Here is a 19313-nt window from a genome sequence, read left to right on the forward strand (position 1 = left end):
CACAGTCAAATATCTGTGTAGAAGTTATTAATGAGGTTATTCTTGATGTAAATGCAGACACCACTACAGTGACAACTCCTGTGGGGAGTGTGCTCTTGTGGAGTGCTCACTGTTCTGCAAATACCTGTATGAAAGACTAAGCAAAGATTTCCTGGTCTGGAAGGACAGTATGCAGGATGACAGAATTATCACCCTTCCTTCAATAATTCTAGCTCCTATAACATTGCATTGTTAATTTGCCACGATCGTTAAACTGTAGAAGACTTCAGGTCAAAAAGTTTGTATACTTATATATAATTGGCTAAATCTAATTGTATGAGCTTGAACAACTGCCAAGTCCTGCACTTCAGTCACAAAAACCCCGTGTACTGCTACAGGCTTGAAGCAGAGTGGCTGGGAAGCTGCATGGAGGAAAAAGTTTTGTGCGTGTTAGTTGGCAGCTGGCTGAATGTGAGCCGGCAGATTGCCCAGGTGGCCAAGAAAGCCATAGGCATCCTGGCTTGCATCAGAAATAGTGTCGTCAGCAGGAGTGGGGAGGTGATCATCCCTTTGAATTCAGCACTGGTAAAGCCACACCTTGAGTACTGTGTTCAGTTCTGGGCCCCTTACAAGAAAGACACTGAGGCTCTGGAGTGTGTCCAGAGAAGGGCAACAAAGCTTATGGTGAGCGGCTGAAGGAGCTGGGATTGTTCAGTCTAGAGAAGAGGAGGCTCAAGGGAGATCTGATCACTGTTTACAGCTGCCTGAAGGTAGTTTGTGGTGAAGGGGGCGTCAGCTTCTTCTCCCAGGTAACAGTGATAGGACTAGAGGGAATGAACTCAAGTTCTACCAGGGGAGGTTCAGGCTGCATATTAGGAAAAAAATTTCTTAGAAAAAGTAGAGAGGCTGCCCAGAGAAGTGGTAGACTGGAATTCCCTGGCAGTGCTCAAGAATCATGTAGATATGGCATTTCGGACATGGTTCAGTGGGCATTAAGGTGATGGGTTGATGCACTGAACTACATGGTATTAGAGGTCTTTACCAACCTTAATGATTCTGTTACTCTATTTTGCTGTTTTGTGAGGTCTGCTCCAAAAGTAATCCCTCCTATTTTATTATGTTGCTGACCAATGTTGGAGGCAGATGTTGGTGGTACGGCAGTAGAGGTTGAACCTTCCCAACAATATTCCATTACATGTTGTTGCCATGTGACAGATGGCAGTAGAGGGGCAGATTTTTATGAGTGTGTATAATTGTTCATAGCTGGTGAAAATGCATGGCTAATAGTGATGACTGTGTTGTAAAAATAGCGTTTTGTAGCTGAGAATTTGCTCTATCAAATAGTGTTATTGAGCTCTATCTGTTGTAGTTTTCATGAAAATAAATGGGAAGCATTACTTTCAGAGATCTACATACACCCACAGATACACATCCACCCACATATGCAAACTGTGTATCCCATCCAAAACCCCGGAGAGGGAGAGATGAAACAAGAGAGAGCTTTGCTCTGTAAAAGTCAAGGAGAGAACTGTCTGAATCCATTAGGGAGGAAAGGAAGATAGCAGGAAAAAGAAATCTCAAAGATATTTTCACAAAGGGCAGAGGGGTCATTAAAGCATTGGAGAAATGCAACGTTATTTCTTTGGCAAGCCATCTAAGCACTTTTCTTCATTTAAGTGGCTGCTCTGAATGGGCTGCAGCTTTCTTGATTCTAGAACTTGCTGCACTAGGAGGCAAACATCTCATTTTGGGGCTGAAGTGAAGCCTCTTCACCTTATGACCAAGACTGAAATCTCACTACATTTGGCCTTTGGCAGAGATCATGTATATATTGTTCAACATTTTGCAAATCCAATGTGAGACTTGGGGCACTGCTGTAAGGATGGGGTGGTTCTGCAGGTTGCCCGCTTCTTGGCTTGCTCAGCCATTTCCATGGACTTACTGAAACTTCCTTGCAGTGGAGGCCAGCCAGGATTTTTAATTGGTTGAGGCATCCCAGAAAGCCAAAGCTAATTTGTCCATTCTCAGATGAGTTGTTCTAAAAATCTTATTCCCTGGTTACACAGAGAAATCGAAGTTAGTCTGGGATGGCAAATTGAAGCAAAATGCCATGAGTCCTCAAGGCAAACAGGGCTGAAGGATCACTGAACTTTGGCTCAGAAAGCTGGGAGTACAGTTTCAAGGCATGAGACCAAGCTGAAAGACTGAAATAGACTGACTTCAAAGGGGAAAAATAAAAATCATGAGAGCAAATTATGCTCTGACCTAGCACGTGGTATCTTCTAGTTTGTTGAAAAGAAAAACTTATTTTGATACTGTGGTTATGGCCCAGCTTTAGAAAGACACTGACATAACAGGTATCACTACACAGGCAGATAGAAGGAAAACTGATCTGTAGGGGAAAGACTGAAGGGAAGCCCAATGGCGGCAATGTTTGCATGTACAAAACCACGAACATAAAATAAGGCACATAGTGCAAGGATTAGAGATAAGAGGTGAAAAAACTGAAGAAGGCAGGTTAGCTATTTGGAAAACCAAATGAAAATGACTTTGTACATTCCCCTCATTCTCAAAAAACAGGTTGAAGCATCTTTTCTTCATGTGCAAATGTGCCCTCAAATTTTTAATTTTAATCCAGGTTTTCCCATACGAAGCAGAATTGATCAATGTGGTCAAAATAAGCATTAACTCTGTTTATGGAAGGAATTTGGATCCTCTAGAAAATATGAAGACCTTTGTATAATAATAATTAAAAAAAAAAGGTTACATCTTTAAAAAAAAAATTATAATAATAAAAATAAAGTACATTTATCCAGAATTTACTTTCAATATATTAATTTATTTTCTAAATTTAGAAATTATTTTTTGCTTCCCAACATGCATTTACAAAATGCACATGCATGGTAAGACTATGTGACATCTCAAAATAGATTTGGAAAAGGGCTTGTAGAAACCTTTCTGCAGATTTTAATGCTCTTTGGATTAGGCCCTTTAATAACAATAACTATGTGACACAGGCATTTGCCTTTGGAACCTCAAGCTGGGTCAAGTAATCACATCTGGGAAATACAGTTTCTGTTTCTTCCCTGGTCTTCTGTGGTCACATTTTTAGTAGATCAGTTTTGACAGCACTCATTTAAATGTTTCCTTAGTTCATGGTAAAAGAGGGATGAAAGCGGCCCACAGAAATCTCAGGAGGAATGTATGAATTCAATCATAGCAAGAAACATGAATTAATCCCTTTCTGCCATGTACTGACATGGAGGTAACCTTGCCAACAGTTAGGGATACATTTTATGTCCTTCTCAGTATGTTCCACAGTTATGTATTTTCTCTCTAGCTTTCTTTCTTTCTTTTTTCCTTTTTTAAACTTTTTTGAGCTGTGAAGAGTGGGATATACTTTAAAAAATTCTAAGATTATTTATTCACGTAACCTTAAGTACAATGATTTTAAAGAGAGTCTCAATATCACAAATCTCATGGTGAAGCCAAAAAGTTGCCAGCACAGTGACATGATAGCACTGTATGGTGATGCCTTATGTTATATTTAGACACCATCTCCTAATGATACTGACTGGCAGCAGCTACCTTATGACTCTCATAGTCATCTTTCCACACTGCTTTATTCAAGGGACTACCCAAACTGTTTAACCTGTGAATCGATTTCACAAGACCTGAAAAAAATGTGTAATGAAGTAGCAACAGTTTAAGATTTCTTACAGTGGGATTGAAAATAGGGGTTATTTATGACAGTGGCTCAAGTAAATAGAATAAGAATCTACGTGTACAAAATACACTAGTGAAATATTACTTCTATCTGACACGGTCGTCCCCTGTGCACATGTACTCATTACTTTCTTATAGATAACAATTTCTCTCACCATAAATACTGCCCTTTTAGTAATACAATATGGCATCATCAGCTATCTTGTCCTTTATCAAGCAATACATTTTCATATGATTTATATGCACACATTTTTCACAATGACAATTGGCTTCAAGATAAAGACAGACAAAAAATGTATTAAAAAGCAGAGTAAGCACCACCACTTTGCTTCATATTTCATTAATAAGCAATGCACAGCTGCATTATTAGTGTCTGAAAATAATACACTTGCGAAACACAACTGAGGGTGGACTGAAAAAGTCTTTGTCTCATGGGGAAACAGCAAACTGGACTATTACATTTTATTTTAAAAGGATGCTGTTCTATACATTGCCTAAAATTCAACAGATTTAACAAAAAGAAGGAGAAAATATAACCCTGCACCCTGCTTTTCAGATTTGATTATTTACATATCAGGTTTGAATCATTGTGAGAGCTTCATGTTCTGTTTTATGCTCAAGAAATCCATTCAGTGGAGATGCCAATACCCAGTAAACAAATATACTCAATAAATAAATAGAAGGAAAGTAAGGAGAAGAGAGCATTGCCTGAGTTCAGCGTTCCATGCTTTAATTGACTGACAGAAGCCTCCAGTTATAAAGTTTCAACGTTTTTCTTCATTGCACAATCTCCTGTAATATTTGTCTGTGACCTCAAAGTTTCCCTAAACTGGAACACTAGAAATGGGAAACAAAGATAGGTCATCTCTATCTGCTACAGCGCGTGGTTTTCTCCCATCTTTTGGCCATTGATTGGGAAAGTGCAGTTTGAAGAATGACAGGTATTTTGAACACATCTCTTACTCTTTTTTTAACACATTTTTCTGATAATAATGTAAACTACTATAAATATTACCATCGCTGCATTAAAATTTTATTTACAAATGCTCCTCTTTAAATATATTACAGCAACCAAATAGGGATCAACTTATCTTTCACTGCAATCTCATCTATTATAGGCAAACACGATATCTCAAACCTTTCACATCTGTGTCAAAAACAGGGAAACATTTTTGCTTCCTCAACTCTTATGGGGACCTGTTCCAAAACCTCACTGTTCACACTTGGAAGGTGGAAAATTAACTTATTTTCACTTTGTTTCATAATACACAGGCCCATCAATTTATTTTATTCTATTAACAGCATTGCTGGGTAAATTTTAAAGTTTCTCCTTATGCTAGTGAATATGGGTGTTAGGAATTGTAGTCAGTCTTCCAGATGAAGTCTTACAAGTGTCTTGTGTATGATGCCAGCAATTCCTTATCTCTATAGGAAATGTCAGATGATGCATCTTAGGAATATATTACTTTTTTTTTTTTCAGATGCATTAGGCTGGTGGTTTGCAATAATCCTTTGATCAACCAAAATATTCCATTCTGACATCCTCTCTCAACAGTTATTACTATTGGGTATCAGTGAGATTTCATACTACTACTCTTCATCCCATTTTTGTTTCTCTGGTCTTCAAAACCACTAGATATTTCCTGTATGAAATTCTAAGCCTTCTCTGTCATGGTAATGATCTGCCAGCTTCATATTATTGGAAGAGCTTTACATTTTGTGGTTAGCATCATTACTGACAGCATTAGAAAACAAATCTGTAAGGAATTCTGTTAGTTCTTGACTTTCTATTCAATTTCTTGTCTTTGCTGACGTATTTCCAAAGCCTTCCAGAAAGTAAACACAAAGCAATTAAATCTTTGCAATGTAGTCTGCATCTGGAGAAGTAATTTGTATGAGGTAGCACAAAAGGTGCATTTTTTGTCAGGCTGCCACAGACCCATGGTGAATGATATGGGTCAACTGGAAAGATTCTTCAGCTGCTTACAAAAGATGCAACTCAAATATAATTACCTTCATAGTCGAAACAAATCCAAATTAAACAAATAACTGCTGGAAATTATACAACCATTTGCTAAATCAATCCATATCTATCCAACTGTACCAGAGACATGCAAGCAAATTTTAGGCAATCATTTAAATTCTTTCCATCAAAATACTCTGTTTAAATATTCATTATTGCCTTGAGAGTTTTATATTTCATCCTACAACAGTATACCAACATAGATGTTAGAAATATCACAAGGAGAGGATTCCTATCAGACTTTTAATATCCTCCTACTAACCTTAGGTGGTTTAAAGGGATAGTCCGGTGAAAAGGTAATGTCAAGGAAGAAAACTCCACCTTCATATACTGACCCTGGAGGTCCCAGTATAGTTGACCTCCATTCATAAATGTTGTCTCCTTTGGGTCCAGCACTAAAATAGAAAACAAAAAAAAATATAACATAATAACCACATACAATTAAGAAAATACTGCATCAGTTACACTCTATTAGTAGTAGTGCTGGATTTGCAGCAATGCTTTGGGTTGAAAATTGAGTACTGTAGTTGATTAGTTAGTCCTGCATGACACATCTTACTGGTGTCCTGAGCTCTGTCAGTGAAGCGATATATTCAGCCAAGAAGAAGTATTAAAATCACATTATAAATTATTCAAATAAGCACAGAAAAATTCCTGGCGGTCTTATCTCAAATATTCTACTGGGCAGATGTGAAGTATTTACTGTACAAGGATACAGAGACTTTGCTGAGATGCCTTGTCACCGTCTTGCCTCACAAGCCATCCTATTTTCATCCACCTTCTCATCCACCTACCTCATCAGTAGCAGTGTAATTACACACATTATTATACAGCACATACTGTACTAATGACAGCGTGGTACAAATGACCTTGCAGCTGCACTTTCTAAGTTACCATCCTAAGGACTCCTGTCACTAGTACAGAAAGCTGCTTTAGATGGCAATTTTTATGCTATCTTAAAAAGTCATAAACAAGAAGCAGGTTCAACTGTTGGATTAAGTTAATTCAAAGTTCTCACTTAAAAACACTGTACTGAAACAATATTTATAATCCTATCTACACAGTCAATGCTTGGAAAAAAGCAAATTAAAAACTAATAAATTTTTTGAGCATTTCTATTCCAAAAGCTTACATAGCCTTTTTTCATACAACATAATGCTTATCCACAGAAAGATGTATTTTACCCAGAGTGGCCTCTTAAGATATATGAAGACTTCTTTTTAGTTCACAGCCTGCTGATACAAGTCCTTGAAACAGGACATGAATTTTAATTAGGATCAGTTGGGATGGGAACTTCTGAATATCTGATCAATATTTTTCAAAGGAATGCAGCGTTGGTAGATTTTTTAAATAAGTGACGTGGTATTGTCTTAAGGCATTTCTTGTGAAACTATTCGTGTTATATTTGCAATAAAGATTTCCACAGTATGCAAGGGTTAGTGAAATAACCCTGCGCACAGAACAGATGAAAGCTCTTGGCTATGCTCCATGCCTCACAATGTACCCAAGGCATACAATTATTATACGACATCATGTCATGTTCACTACTCAACTATTCATTTTGTTCGCTGAAAGTTAATAAAACCCTCTTTCACCTGAAATTCCTTGGGCTCCCTTCATTAAAACTTCTGACTGCATGATTCCCTTCATACAATGCAGTGTCTTAGTGTGGCATAGTTCATTAGTCATGGTACCTACATCAATTTTCTCTAATAGCTGTTAATGCTTCTTGGCTTTCTAAACTATGTGCTTTCTTAACAAAAATGGGTTACAGAGAATATAACATTATGGAACATTAATTAGCTATCAGCCATAGTAACACGACTAACAATTGTTTTAAAGATAAAATCTGGCTTTTAAAATGTCACAGTAGCAAAGTGTTGACTGTTTGCCATCCATCCATCCATCCACCCACCCATCCATATTTCACAGTGTCTGCAATACATCAAGTTGCTAGCTGCCAAACAAATTTAATTTACCCAGTTCTCAGTTTGCATTAACCTTTGAATAATAAAGCACAGCTGAGACTGCTCTAAGAAACAAACCAGAAAATGAATAATTAAAAACACCTCCACTGCCTTTGGAAAGACCAATGCCGAGTCAACAGGGAAGGTTTAATTGTGACTGAACTAGGCATTAAGGGGCTAATTGAACTCTTTATAAACCCAAATGAATGTGGGACTACATCAGTGCTATGATATACAAAGTTCACAGAAAGTAAAGCCTTAAAAAAAAAATAATCAGGCAATTAGTTCAAATAGAAAGAGGTAAGAAGCAGGGGCAGCCTAAATCTTACATGAAACAAGTCTCTAACACGTGAAGGAAATCCTTTCTCTTTTTCTGCAGAAAAATGTTCTAATGCTTGGAGAAGAAATGACTCAGTTGATGCCAGCAGGTTAAAATGGAAGTGATATAAATGTCAATGCCTGAGAAACAGTTGAAAAAAGCAAGCAACAACAGCAAGCCCTGTCTTTATTAGAGCTTACATAGCCAGCAGAGAGGATGGCTGGGCTTTTCTTGGGTTTGAGCAAGGCTCACTTTTTTGTTCAAAACTTCCTCTGATAGTGGCAGTTTCATAATGTATATTATTTTTATTTGTTTTGCCTATTTATTTAATTGCATTAACATTTGAAATGAGCATTCATTAATTAAAATAGTTGGAAAATGCTCCATCTGCCAGTTGAACTGTTTCGGCGCATCCAGCTACAAACCCAGCCTGATCACATTCTGAGGATGCTGATTAACATTAATTGAAGGTTTTCTTTGCAAATGAGAGATGAAGCTTTATTAAGCATTTTTATTAATTCGAAGAATAGCTGGAATTGTATAGAGTGTGGGTAGATTGCTGTTATCAATGTTGCCTGTTGGAGGGCTTGCTGGCAGCAAGGCCATTCAGCTCATGTAAAATACGGATTCATGTGCACAGTCAACAGCTGGTACTGAGGGCAACAGCATGCACAAGCATAACGTTTTTTCCCTTGCACATTAATAATACAACAAGTTTGACAGGTGTATTATCTTTGTTTCCTTTCTCTTCTAATTGTTAAGCCTTTTATTTATCCACATTATTGGCAACAAGCACTACGACTCATCAGACTTCACCAGAGAAAATTCCCATATGTGTAAGACCTCAGCCAGAGCCTGATTCTGTAAGGTTTATAATGCAAGAGGATTTAATTGCCCTTCTTTCTACATGGATATTTGCCCAGCACACTGAAACCCAAATGGTTTACATTCACTGTGATTTATATTCCGACTCTATTAGTGTTACTGGCAACTGAACCACAGATCTCAAAGAAAGTAAACTAAACATCTCAGTTCCTGGAGTCCTGTCATCTTTGGAAGGACAGATTCGGATGTACACCTGCTCAGCAAAGGGCAAACTAACTGCCTTGAACTGAGCCGATCCCAGACAAGGCATGTAAGAGCTGGTGCTGCCAACCTGGTGCAGAATCAATGGAGATGGTACTCCCAGTGCTTCCTGTGTTATCTCCTAGCGGCAGAGGGCTGAAGGGGTGCAGCTGGGCAGGAAGGCCCTTGAGGCTTTAAGTTACCAAGGCTTATCAAAAGGAAGCTCCCCTCTGCCATAATTTCCCACAGAGCAAAGCCTGTTCCACGTGCCTGGAGCTGAGGTGGCTGGATGTGGAGCCCCTTTTGGCAGCAGCATGGGTGTATGATATTCAGGAGAAAGAAGTCAATAAAATCATTTCCTTTGTACTCCACTTTCCTTCGCCTCTGCCTATATCCATCCATTCTGTCTGTACTTCCAACGTATGTACTTGCAAATGAAATGTATGCACTCAATTGCAGTTAGTTGCAAAATACTTTAAATGCTGCTATAACTGAATTCATTTTGCTTTAAATACACTTAATGTGCTGAGTGTTTTCCATTCCCTCAAGATGTTTTAGGCAGGCAGTCACTTGAAAGTAGTGCAGCTAAAAACTGCTTGTCCAGTACAATGAATCAAAAATCCCAGGCTTTCCCTGCATTTAGAACATACTAAAATACTCATCCTAAAATGATGTTGAAGGGCTGTGTGTAAGCAACAGCTTGTATGAGACATTCCAGATGAAAACTTATCTGGAGAAGTTAGAAAAGTACCGTTGACTTTTAGTTTTATCAGAGGTGATTTTCCACTGCCAGAATATAATTCAAAGCAGTGAAAATACAGAAGGTCAAAGAAATAATGGTATCCCACATGTTTATCAAGTAGCCATATGGAATAAGTTAGTCAAAATAATGTTATTATTTTCTAATCTAAGTTAAGTTTCTTGACTAGGGATCACATGCGTCCCCGGTGTCTATAATGAGGTACCATAACCTCATGCTTTGTTTCTGGTGAAGTGGAAAATGAGGACCAATCCAGTGTCTTCCTTTGCACTCTTTGTCTCTAATCTTGTGGGAATCTACTTTTACACTGTAGCTGCACTCTTTAGCACAAGGGCAAGGCAAACCTGTAGCACAAAAAAAAGAAGTAACTTCAGTTGGCTTCCTACTTGTGATGTGTGAATGGTGTGTGAAGGGAGACAATCAGGCCAAATAAAACAGGAAAGCAGGATGGCTGAGAATCCTTCCCATTCCTCAGTACTCAGAAAGAACTGGAAATGTTCTTCCTGACTGGCTGAGGTTAAGTTCATTTTTATCTTCTTCCTTTAGAATAGGGTGGAACCAGTCTGTTGCACTAACTTTGTCCATGCTAACTTACGTTCTTTGATATTCTCTATGGTAATTCATCTTTGTCTAATGTGAACTGCATCAGCACATAGAAACAAACCTCAGAACTGCAGTTCCCCTGCATGAAGTGCAGTCTGTGGTGTACACAGACCCTCTAACTATCTTTGGTAACATATGGCAGCAGCAGAAGGCCCTATGTAATGTTTACTGTTTAAGCAATTTCCCTCTGAAGATAGCTCACCACACAATCATTTCCCCTTGCAAGACAGACAGCACAATTTCTTGCAGTCCTGTTTCGTGCACATCTAAAGTCATGCTGGAATTGATTCTGCCTCTAGCAGCCTCAGTGAATTCTTCTGAGAAGCCACTTGGCCTGAGGGCAAAGTGGATACTAAAGTATTGGGAGATTGGCAAAATAATTTAAGAGTTCAGCTGGTGGGAAAAGAGGATGAATGTGACAAAAGAGAAGACTGCAGATTCAGCTCTCAGTGAAGATACATCTCCTGAGAAACTCAGATGAAGCCTCATTAAAACAATCCCAGTACTTAATCCTGCTCTGTTTTGAATGCTGTGCTAAGCAAAAGCATTTCTTTGGTCTGCACCACAAAGCAGGACTGTCCCTGGGCCAAGTGATTAGCAGTGGGGCTCTGTGGCTGCTGGATAACCTAGGAAGAAGTAAATCAGCAGAAGGCATACTGAAGCCATCAATACCTGACCCATGGGCACACCCAGCCCAGGCCTATGCAACAAGATGCAAAAACAATAGAGTTGAGAAGTGCTGGCGTCATGCCCTCACAAGCAGCTGTTGTCCTCAGCCCTCCTTTCCCACTGTTTCCCACTGCTGTCTCTTAGGCAGTGTCAGTAGCACCAGTCATCTACTCTCTTCCCAGTTTCCTCTTCTCTCCATTTTCCACTCCCACTCAGGTTTTCATCCTCTCCTCTTCCCTCATTACTGACAATTCTTCCTGTATTTTCTAGTTTCTCTTTGAGTGTGCTGCCTCTCCCTGCTTGCTGCATGATAAGAAATTTCTTCATGGAAGATGTTTCTTCCTTTCAGATTCATGCAGATCTCCTTTGCCATAAGCACTCCTTTTTTTCTCTTATGCATAGCCATCAACACATCCTGCTATTTTTTTGTCTCTCTAGAAAGGAGGGGATTGGAAATGGTGCAGGGGAATTTTATTTCAGTAAAGCAGTTACTCTTTTTGTTCTACTCTTTCTCCATTGCCTTTCTTCTGAGACATACAAAATGAAGAGCAAGCAGAGCGGGTGCTGCAGTAACAGTGGGGTAGGGAAGGGAAAGGAGTCACAGCTGCCTACCTAAATGCTCCAGTGATATCAGTAGGTACTTTTATAAATGTATACAATAAACAGTTGCCACAGCATCCAAGGGAATACATTTCTACAAAACAAAAACAAAGAGATAAGCAGTGAGCACTGAGACTGCCTGTGGCAGTGGGCACAGCTGTATGGTTAATAACATCTCTGCTATGAATAAAATTAGTAGGCTAGTCTCCTAAAATCAAAGAACAATTAAAGAAATAAGCCCCTTCATTACTAGAGAGAAGCACTGAACTTTGGCTGTAGCATTCATGACCTAAGCCCTCATCATGACACAAACCTTTCCCAGATTTGTACCTTTAGAATGTATGACTTCATTTTACTAGATCTCATCTGTAGTGCAAAAGCTTGTTTTTCCATAATCTATATAGGTCACTACAAAAGTAACGCCTCCTATTTATTTCCATGGAAACTACAACAAAAAGTATGATAACACTATGAAAGAGTAAACTGTCAGCTACAAAGTACTATTTTTCATATATAGCCACCACCATTAGCCAAGTGTGTGGATGAGTTGATAGAGACACTCCCTTTTGAGAAGTGACAGCTACACATGGCCATCCAGAATGTGGCTTGTTTCATGCCACTGCTGAAATACACCACCAGCCTTACTGTGCTCTCATCCACTATTTGGTCTCCATAAACATTCAGCAAGCATCGATGAATGTCACTGGGTGCCGTGTTTTCTGCATGGAGGAATTCAGTTACACACCTTTGCTTCATACACATGCAGACTGTGCCTCTGCTGCCATCTGTCATGTAGCAACAGAATGTAACAGAATGTTGCTGGGAAGGTTCAACCTCTCCTTCATACAGCCAAAATCCACCTTCAACGTCGTGGCCAACATAATAAAAGAGGAAGTATTATTTTTGGAGCAGTACATGTATAACACTGAAGCTTGGGTCTATGCTATATCCACTATTTGGTCAACCTGCCATGCTACTGATATACCAACTGGTATGTTGGTATATCAAAATAATTAGATAAGGTAAGCACCATTTTGGGGTATACATCTTTCATGAGACTTATTTATTCATAATGGAAACTGAAGGTGAAGCAACTGGGCCACTAGTCACTCAGAAAGGCTTTAGCAGGAAGAGATTTTAGATAAATCACTCTTACCACTCAGCTTCCCCAACAGTGAGAAAATTCACCGTAATTCACTGAAAACCTGGCTCAGATCCTCTCCCTGTTCTTCCAGTTTTGTGATTAAAACCATTTTTCCATAAGAAACTTAGAAGAAAAAATATTACTTTGAGGCAAGCATTAAGAGAAGGAGGATATTAAGATATTTTTCTAACTCATGCTACAATCCCTTCAAAATGGTTATATCCTGATTTCATCAAATGCTTTTTATTGAAGTCAGTTAACATTTCCATCTACACTTTGGAACCAATGTGTTTGTGGTAAATGTGTCTGGAAGGACACCTAAGACAACAGATCCCAATGAGCTGTCAAAGGTGCAGCAATATATTACTGGGTAATGCTAGATATTATTTCATATAGTTACTGAGAGCAATTGAATTCTGTACAATATGGCACTGTCTCACTGTTAGCCTCCTCTAGCTTTAGCAGGCTGTTTCTTAGCGGTACATTTATCACCAAAAGCAATTCTCAGTTTAACTCTGGGGCTTCCAGCCACTTTCTTTCTTGCAAGAAACCTGTGGCACATCGGCTCAGTGTGCCTGAAGTCAGTATGAAGCAGGGTTTTTTTTTTTTTTTCTGTGATTAAACTTTTCTGCTTGCCTGCCTCTGGAGTCATTAAAAATTATTAAAGGAACCTGAAACACAGGTTCCCTCCTGCTGGAGCTGTGTTGTGTTTAAAATTCATAAGTTTTGGCCACAGTAAAAATAACAAGTAGATTAAGAACAAAGCAAATGTCACTTTATTATTCGCTACTAAGTAATAACACTGAAAAGTATTAAAGGCATCCCAGCACTTTTGCAGACTAGTATTATTCCAAGAGTACTGCAGTGTTGTTATCCTCTAAAACCCTGTCTTCAGAGCGTTCCTGAGACAGACACCATCATGAAGAGAACTGCTTCTTAATGCACAAAGCAGTTATTTATATTACAGTATCTACAGCAATTTATTCATTGCAAACACCATTACACAGTGTATGATCACAGCATGCTGAGTATTCACAATGAGATTTTAAAAATGGCAATTTTGTTAAGTATTCTCCACTTTGTTCAGCTGAACAAAATTTTCATGAAACCTTTCACAGAAGGCTTTCCTTGTTCAGCATCGGAAACAATGATTTGCCTCCCATGACACATCTACGGGTTCAATTCCCTTTTGCCGTGTTTTCTCTTTTTCCTTTCAAAGTAACATCACTAACTACAGTTCCAGATCCTTTATACCAACAGAAATGAACAGTAAGTTTAAATAAAACATTTATTGGCCTGATTTGCCTCTACAGTAAATTATATCAGGAGTGGCTTGTAGTCATATTTTAGCTAAAGAGGAAAACAAGTAACCAGGAATGAAAACCACTACAAATAAATGAAAAGACATTCCTGGGACCTTTTAACATGACCTCCAATCTTGCAGCTTGCCAGGTGATATTTTTTCCTTGTAGCTCCCAATTTGCTTTTCCCTGAGGTTTTCTTTTCTTTCCCAGTATGATAATTTATTTTCCAAATTGTAACCAGTTTTTAATTTCACAACATTTCCCCTTACCCACACCAGCTGTAGTTTTGCATTCTATTTTTACCAAGTTAAACAGCAAACATGTCACAAAGCAGTGCGGTGGCACCATCAGGCATTATATTCATAAATTCTAAATCTAATTTAAAGGGATGAAGTGATTGAGTGTGGACAGATAGCACAGAAACCCCATAGCAGCCAGAAGATTTAAGAGGTGCAGTGTGCAAGAAAGCATTCTTTAGAACAGCACTTCAGTTTCTGTGGAAACCTTAGAGGCAGCACAGAGGAGGAGAGGTAGACAGGGCTAAGGCAGCCCATCTCCCACAGTCCAGAAAGACTCGTAATTCATACGTATAGTACATTCAAGGCTTTGGATATGAAATCCATTTGATTTGTTGATTTGATCATTTATATAAAAATGATCCTGAACTCCCACTCTTCGTTGGAAATTATGAAAAATGAAAAAAAGCTCACACATGCAATGTTGGGTTTTTTTGTTTGTTTCTTTGTTTTTTTTTTTTTTGTGATGGATGAATCTGTTGAACTTCTTCTAAAGTGTCCTTCACTTTCTTATGAGGAACTGAGGGATTTCCTTTTTTCCTTCCCTAAAGGTGAGACCTCATGTCAAGAACTGAGTTGGGTTTGCAACTTCTGGGGTGGAAGACTGCAGGCTAAAGTGAGTGCACTGACATGCAGCAGTGCCTACTAGCTCTACTAGTTCACACCATCAGTCCACAACTCCTCTGCACATAGTGGGGATCAAGAGCAAGTAGAAGAAGTGAGGGAAAACAACGCACCTCTATCATTCATCCTCAGTTTTACGTTACATTAGAACTAGTAACTGTATCATGAATATCACGGCATTTTACAGCATTTACAAAATGAATGGCAAAGCAGCAGTATATCAGAGTACTTTAATACCTGCCCATATCTCATATATCTTAGCCCGATGTTACAATATCAAATGCCAGTGGAATAAAGACAGAGACTTTCACTCCTTTTCCTATTTCCTGCTTTTAAATTATAGAAGGGGAACTGATTTTCTGAACAACTTTGGTTAAACTTCATCAATTGTTTAACTGTTCAACTTCCAGTATTCCTGCTTTTCTCAAATAGCTTACATTTTAAGTTTGAGTGGCAAATGCATTTAGACATTAAAATGGGTTTGTCAGCTTTCCTAAAACATAAGCATGAAAAGATGTTTAATAGCTCTCAATTTATTATGACTATTAATTTTTTTTTTTTTTAATTGAAAGACCAAGAACACAAGATAATAGGGAAACTTTTAAATTGAAACTGGATTTAGTAGTGTCCACAACCATACCATATAATGATATAACTTACAGAAAACTGTGATTGATAAATTCAGCATAATGAGGTCATTAACTTTAGTTTCCAACATGAGAGCAAAAATGATTCCACATTTTGTTTAACATACAAAGCCAAGGTAAAACTCTACTTTTGGGCAACTTTTCTATTTCAGCTACTTAAAGTCTATTTAAACTTGAGAATCGTTGACTGCTGTTTGTTTAGCATATTGAATTTTTCATGTTATTATTGGCCATTAAATTATAAAATTAAACAAACAAAATAAATATGATCCTATATAGTTAACTACTGAAACAAAATCTCTTTAAACATCACCAAATGTCAGAGAAATTCTAGGTGGATATGTAAGAGGTTTTTTCAATCTTATCCAAAGATGATCTTTACAGTCTCTTACTTTAAGTAACATTAACAAATTCTGCAGTAGCCAACCATTTCAGTAACTGAGAATCATAGAATCATAGAATGGCCTGGGTTGAAAAGGACCACAATGATCGTCTAATTTCAATCCCCCTGCTATGTGCAGGATCACCAACCACCAGACCAGGCTGCCCAGAGCCACATCCAGCCTGGCCTTGAATGCCTCCAGGGATGGGGCATCCACAACTTCCTTGGGCAACCTGTTCCAGTGTGTCACCCAGGATGAATTCTAACATATACAGATGTGTATATTCTGAAGATTATGACTACTACAAGCAAAATATCATTATTTTTCATTGTTCCTCAGAAAGATTGCTCAGCATACTCACTACTCATTGTTTCCCCCACTTAGAAATAATTTATCAAACAGCCTGTAAAGAGATTTTATTTGCTCAAGCCTGTCATCTTTAATAATTCAATCTATGGGCAGTTGTCTGAATAGGAGCCTCAAAATTTTGATACCTTATGCAAAAAGAGTGATCGTGTAGTTTTTTTTTTTTTTTTTATGAAGTGGTCTGATCCTGAGATTTCCTTTTTCTAAGTTCTAGAGTCCTCAGTTTCTGGAGATAAGCTGATTATAAAACTAACCCAAGATACCAAAAGAGGAAAAACAACAAGAAATCAAATAAATTAGCTTCCACAGAGAGACCTCAAGCACTTGGTTGTGTGGCCAGCAGAGCTACCCTTCTGCCTGTCCTGTAAAGAGGAAAAGGCTCAGAGAGACTCTCCTCATTTCAGTAAGAGATTCACACATGTTTACATGTGATTTGCTTGCTTACGCGAGGAAACAACTCTATATTATGACACAGATTAACTAACATGATGTTAAACACATTATAAAACAAGTCATTTCCTCCTGAGTAAACAAGCCTATAAAGCCAACAGGCACAGAAAAAGGAAATTTGATTCTGAAATCCATATACTTCAAAAGCAGATTCCTTTTATTTAGTCAATTTAGTTAAGAGGCTGTCTTATTTCTCCTGCTCTCTGGTAAACAGAAGAAAATATGCTTGGTAATTGTTGGCAAACTGACACGTTTTTCTAACATTTGTTATTCATTTAAAATTATTCTCATATTTCAAAATGGAGAGCAGCCACAGGTCCAAGGTGAAAAAAACCTTAAAATATCTCAGCTTTTCACTGAGACTGGTTGACCACATTTGCAGGCTGCATTCTGACTTATCAGAAAAAAACAACCCTGCAAAATCCAGTTTGCTCTGCAGTTTCTGCAAGGATGGAGGAATTTCTACCACTTGACCAACCAGCCCAAATGAATGGGGATCTAGGAGGCTCTTGAGGAGTGTTGGAGCGAGACCACTAAGGCTTCTTAAGGTGCACTTTCTCTGGGGTGGAACACATAGATACATCACAAAGTGAACAGAAAATAAGACAGATGGGAATTTCTCATTTTTCTGTCCATCAGTATAATTTTCTCCTAGAATATTTTGGGAACAAGGCTGAGGTTATGAAGGGGATCACATTGGACCAATCTTTGCCCTTTTATGTCACTGGAAATCCTCTCAAAGTCAGAGCTGGAGTTACAGTGTAAACTTGTTAAAATGATCAGTAGCTCCAGAAATTCTACTTGTGCCACAGCCAACCATAAGAACAGAGGCTTCCTAAAGTATTTTTCAGTAAGTTCATTTAGGACAGATGAGGTTGAGTCAACAATCTTCTCACTACACTGATCTTCACTACACTTCCAGGATGAGGATTTGTGATTAGAAAAATCACAACATTGGGTTCATCCCTGATTTTATTCTAAACCATTAGGGTGGACATCAGCCCTGGTCCTGGAAAGTGCGTGGCTTGCAGGAGCAGGTTCTCAGCTGTAGGACACACCCAGACAAAGTTGGGGACCTGTTTGCAAAAGCAGCCTTTGTCATAGAGCTAGAGTTCATACAATCAGTCACGCATTATCTGCTTTAGAAGTGATACCTTCTCTAATGAGCAATCAACATTTCTTATTAGTACAGGACAGGCAGCATTCTAGCCTGTAAGTTGTAATCAACTCATCTAACTGAAGAATTAAACTTCACCTATAAGGGAGCAGTTTTTACTTCTATTTTTGATAATAGCAATGTAGATTTTCTATATCAAGATATAATAATAATAGCTGAAATTGCCATTTTACATAGGTTGCTCCAAAAGTAATGCCTCCCATTTATTTTCATGAGAACTACAACAGATAGAAATTGCTCAACAACACTATTTGATGGAGCAAACTCTCAGCTACAAAACACTATTTTTCAACATAGTCACCACCATTTGCCAGGCATTTTCACGAGCCACAAACAAGAGCCTTCATTATATATTCATAAAAATCTGCACTAGGAGAGGTGACCTACTGTTGCCATCACCACTGCTGAAATGGACCACTCACTGCCTCACGGGGCTCACATCCACTGTCTGGTCTTCACAAACATTCAGCAAGCACCGATGAATGTCAATGGGTGCAATGTTTTCTGCATGAAGAAATTCAGTTACACACCTTAGCTTCATACACACTTCCACATCAGATGCTATTCTGTCAGAGTGCTCTTCTGCTGCCATCTGTCATATGGCAACAACATATACTGGAATACTGGTGGGAAGCTTCAACCTCTACTGTCATACCACTAACATCTGCCTCTGATATTGTGAACTAACATAACAAAATAGGAGGCATTACTTTCAGAGCAGCCCTCCTCATAATTTCCTTGGGAACAACAATTTGGAATCCTTATTCACACAGATGTTTTTTGCATGATAAAAATTATATTAGTGTTATTTTCTTTCCTATTTTCAGTTCCAGCTCATCTCTCTGCTTCAGCTGCTGGTGATACTGTCTCTCATCACTGTTTATTTGTTCATAACATTACTGGTGGTGTGCATTCATTGCAGTAAGTGACAAAAGATGGTCTGAGTCAGAACTAGCACCATGAGAAGAACCACACAACAGAAAACCAGTCATTCTGAAATTTTCAACTGGAAAAAGACATGAATCTTAACCTGTGAACAGCAGAGTTACATTACTTATTTTATCATATTGCTTATCTTCATTGTCCTAATCAAGCTTGTTTAATCATTGTATATTCAAAGCAAATAGCACATGACCGCAATTACTAAACTCTGCACTCAGAATAACGTGGATACATTTCTATAAATGATTAATTGCTACATACCACAACCA

General features: G+C 38.3%; 1 protein-coding gene across 2 annotated transcripts in view; it reads right to left on the reverse strand.

Annotated features, from left to right (window-relative positions):
* LOC122189663 (ubiquitin-conjugating enzyme E2 E2) overlaps nt 1-19313 on the reverse strand; it is a 205922-nt gene that overhangs the window by 33134 nt on the left and 153475 nt on the right. For both annotated transcript variants that reach the window (XM_042889003.1, XM_042889004.1), the window contains exon 4: nt 5991-6123. In XM_042889003.1, the coding sequence (XP_042744937.1) occupies nt 5991-6123 (133 nt within the window). The remainder of the gene's footprint in view (nt 1-5990; nt 6124-19313) is intronic.

Source organism: Lagopus leucura, unplaced genomic scaffold (assembly GCF_019238085.1).
Source record: "Lagopus leucura isolate 7727_CA_CO unplaced genomic scaffold, USGS_WTPT01 Super-Scaffold_100157, whole genome shotgun sequence".
Taxonomy (NCBI): Eukaryota; Metazoa; Chordata; class Aves; order Galliformes; family Phasianidae; genus Lagopus; species Lagopus leucura.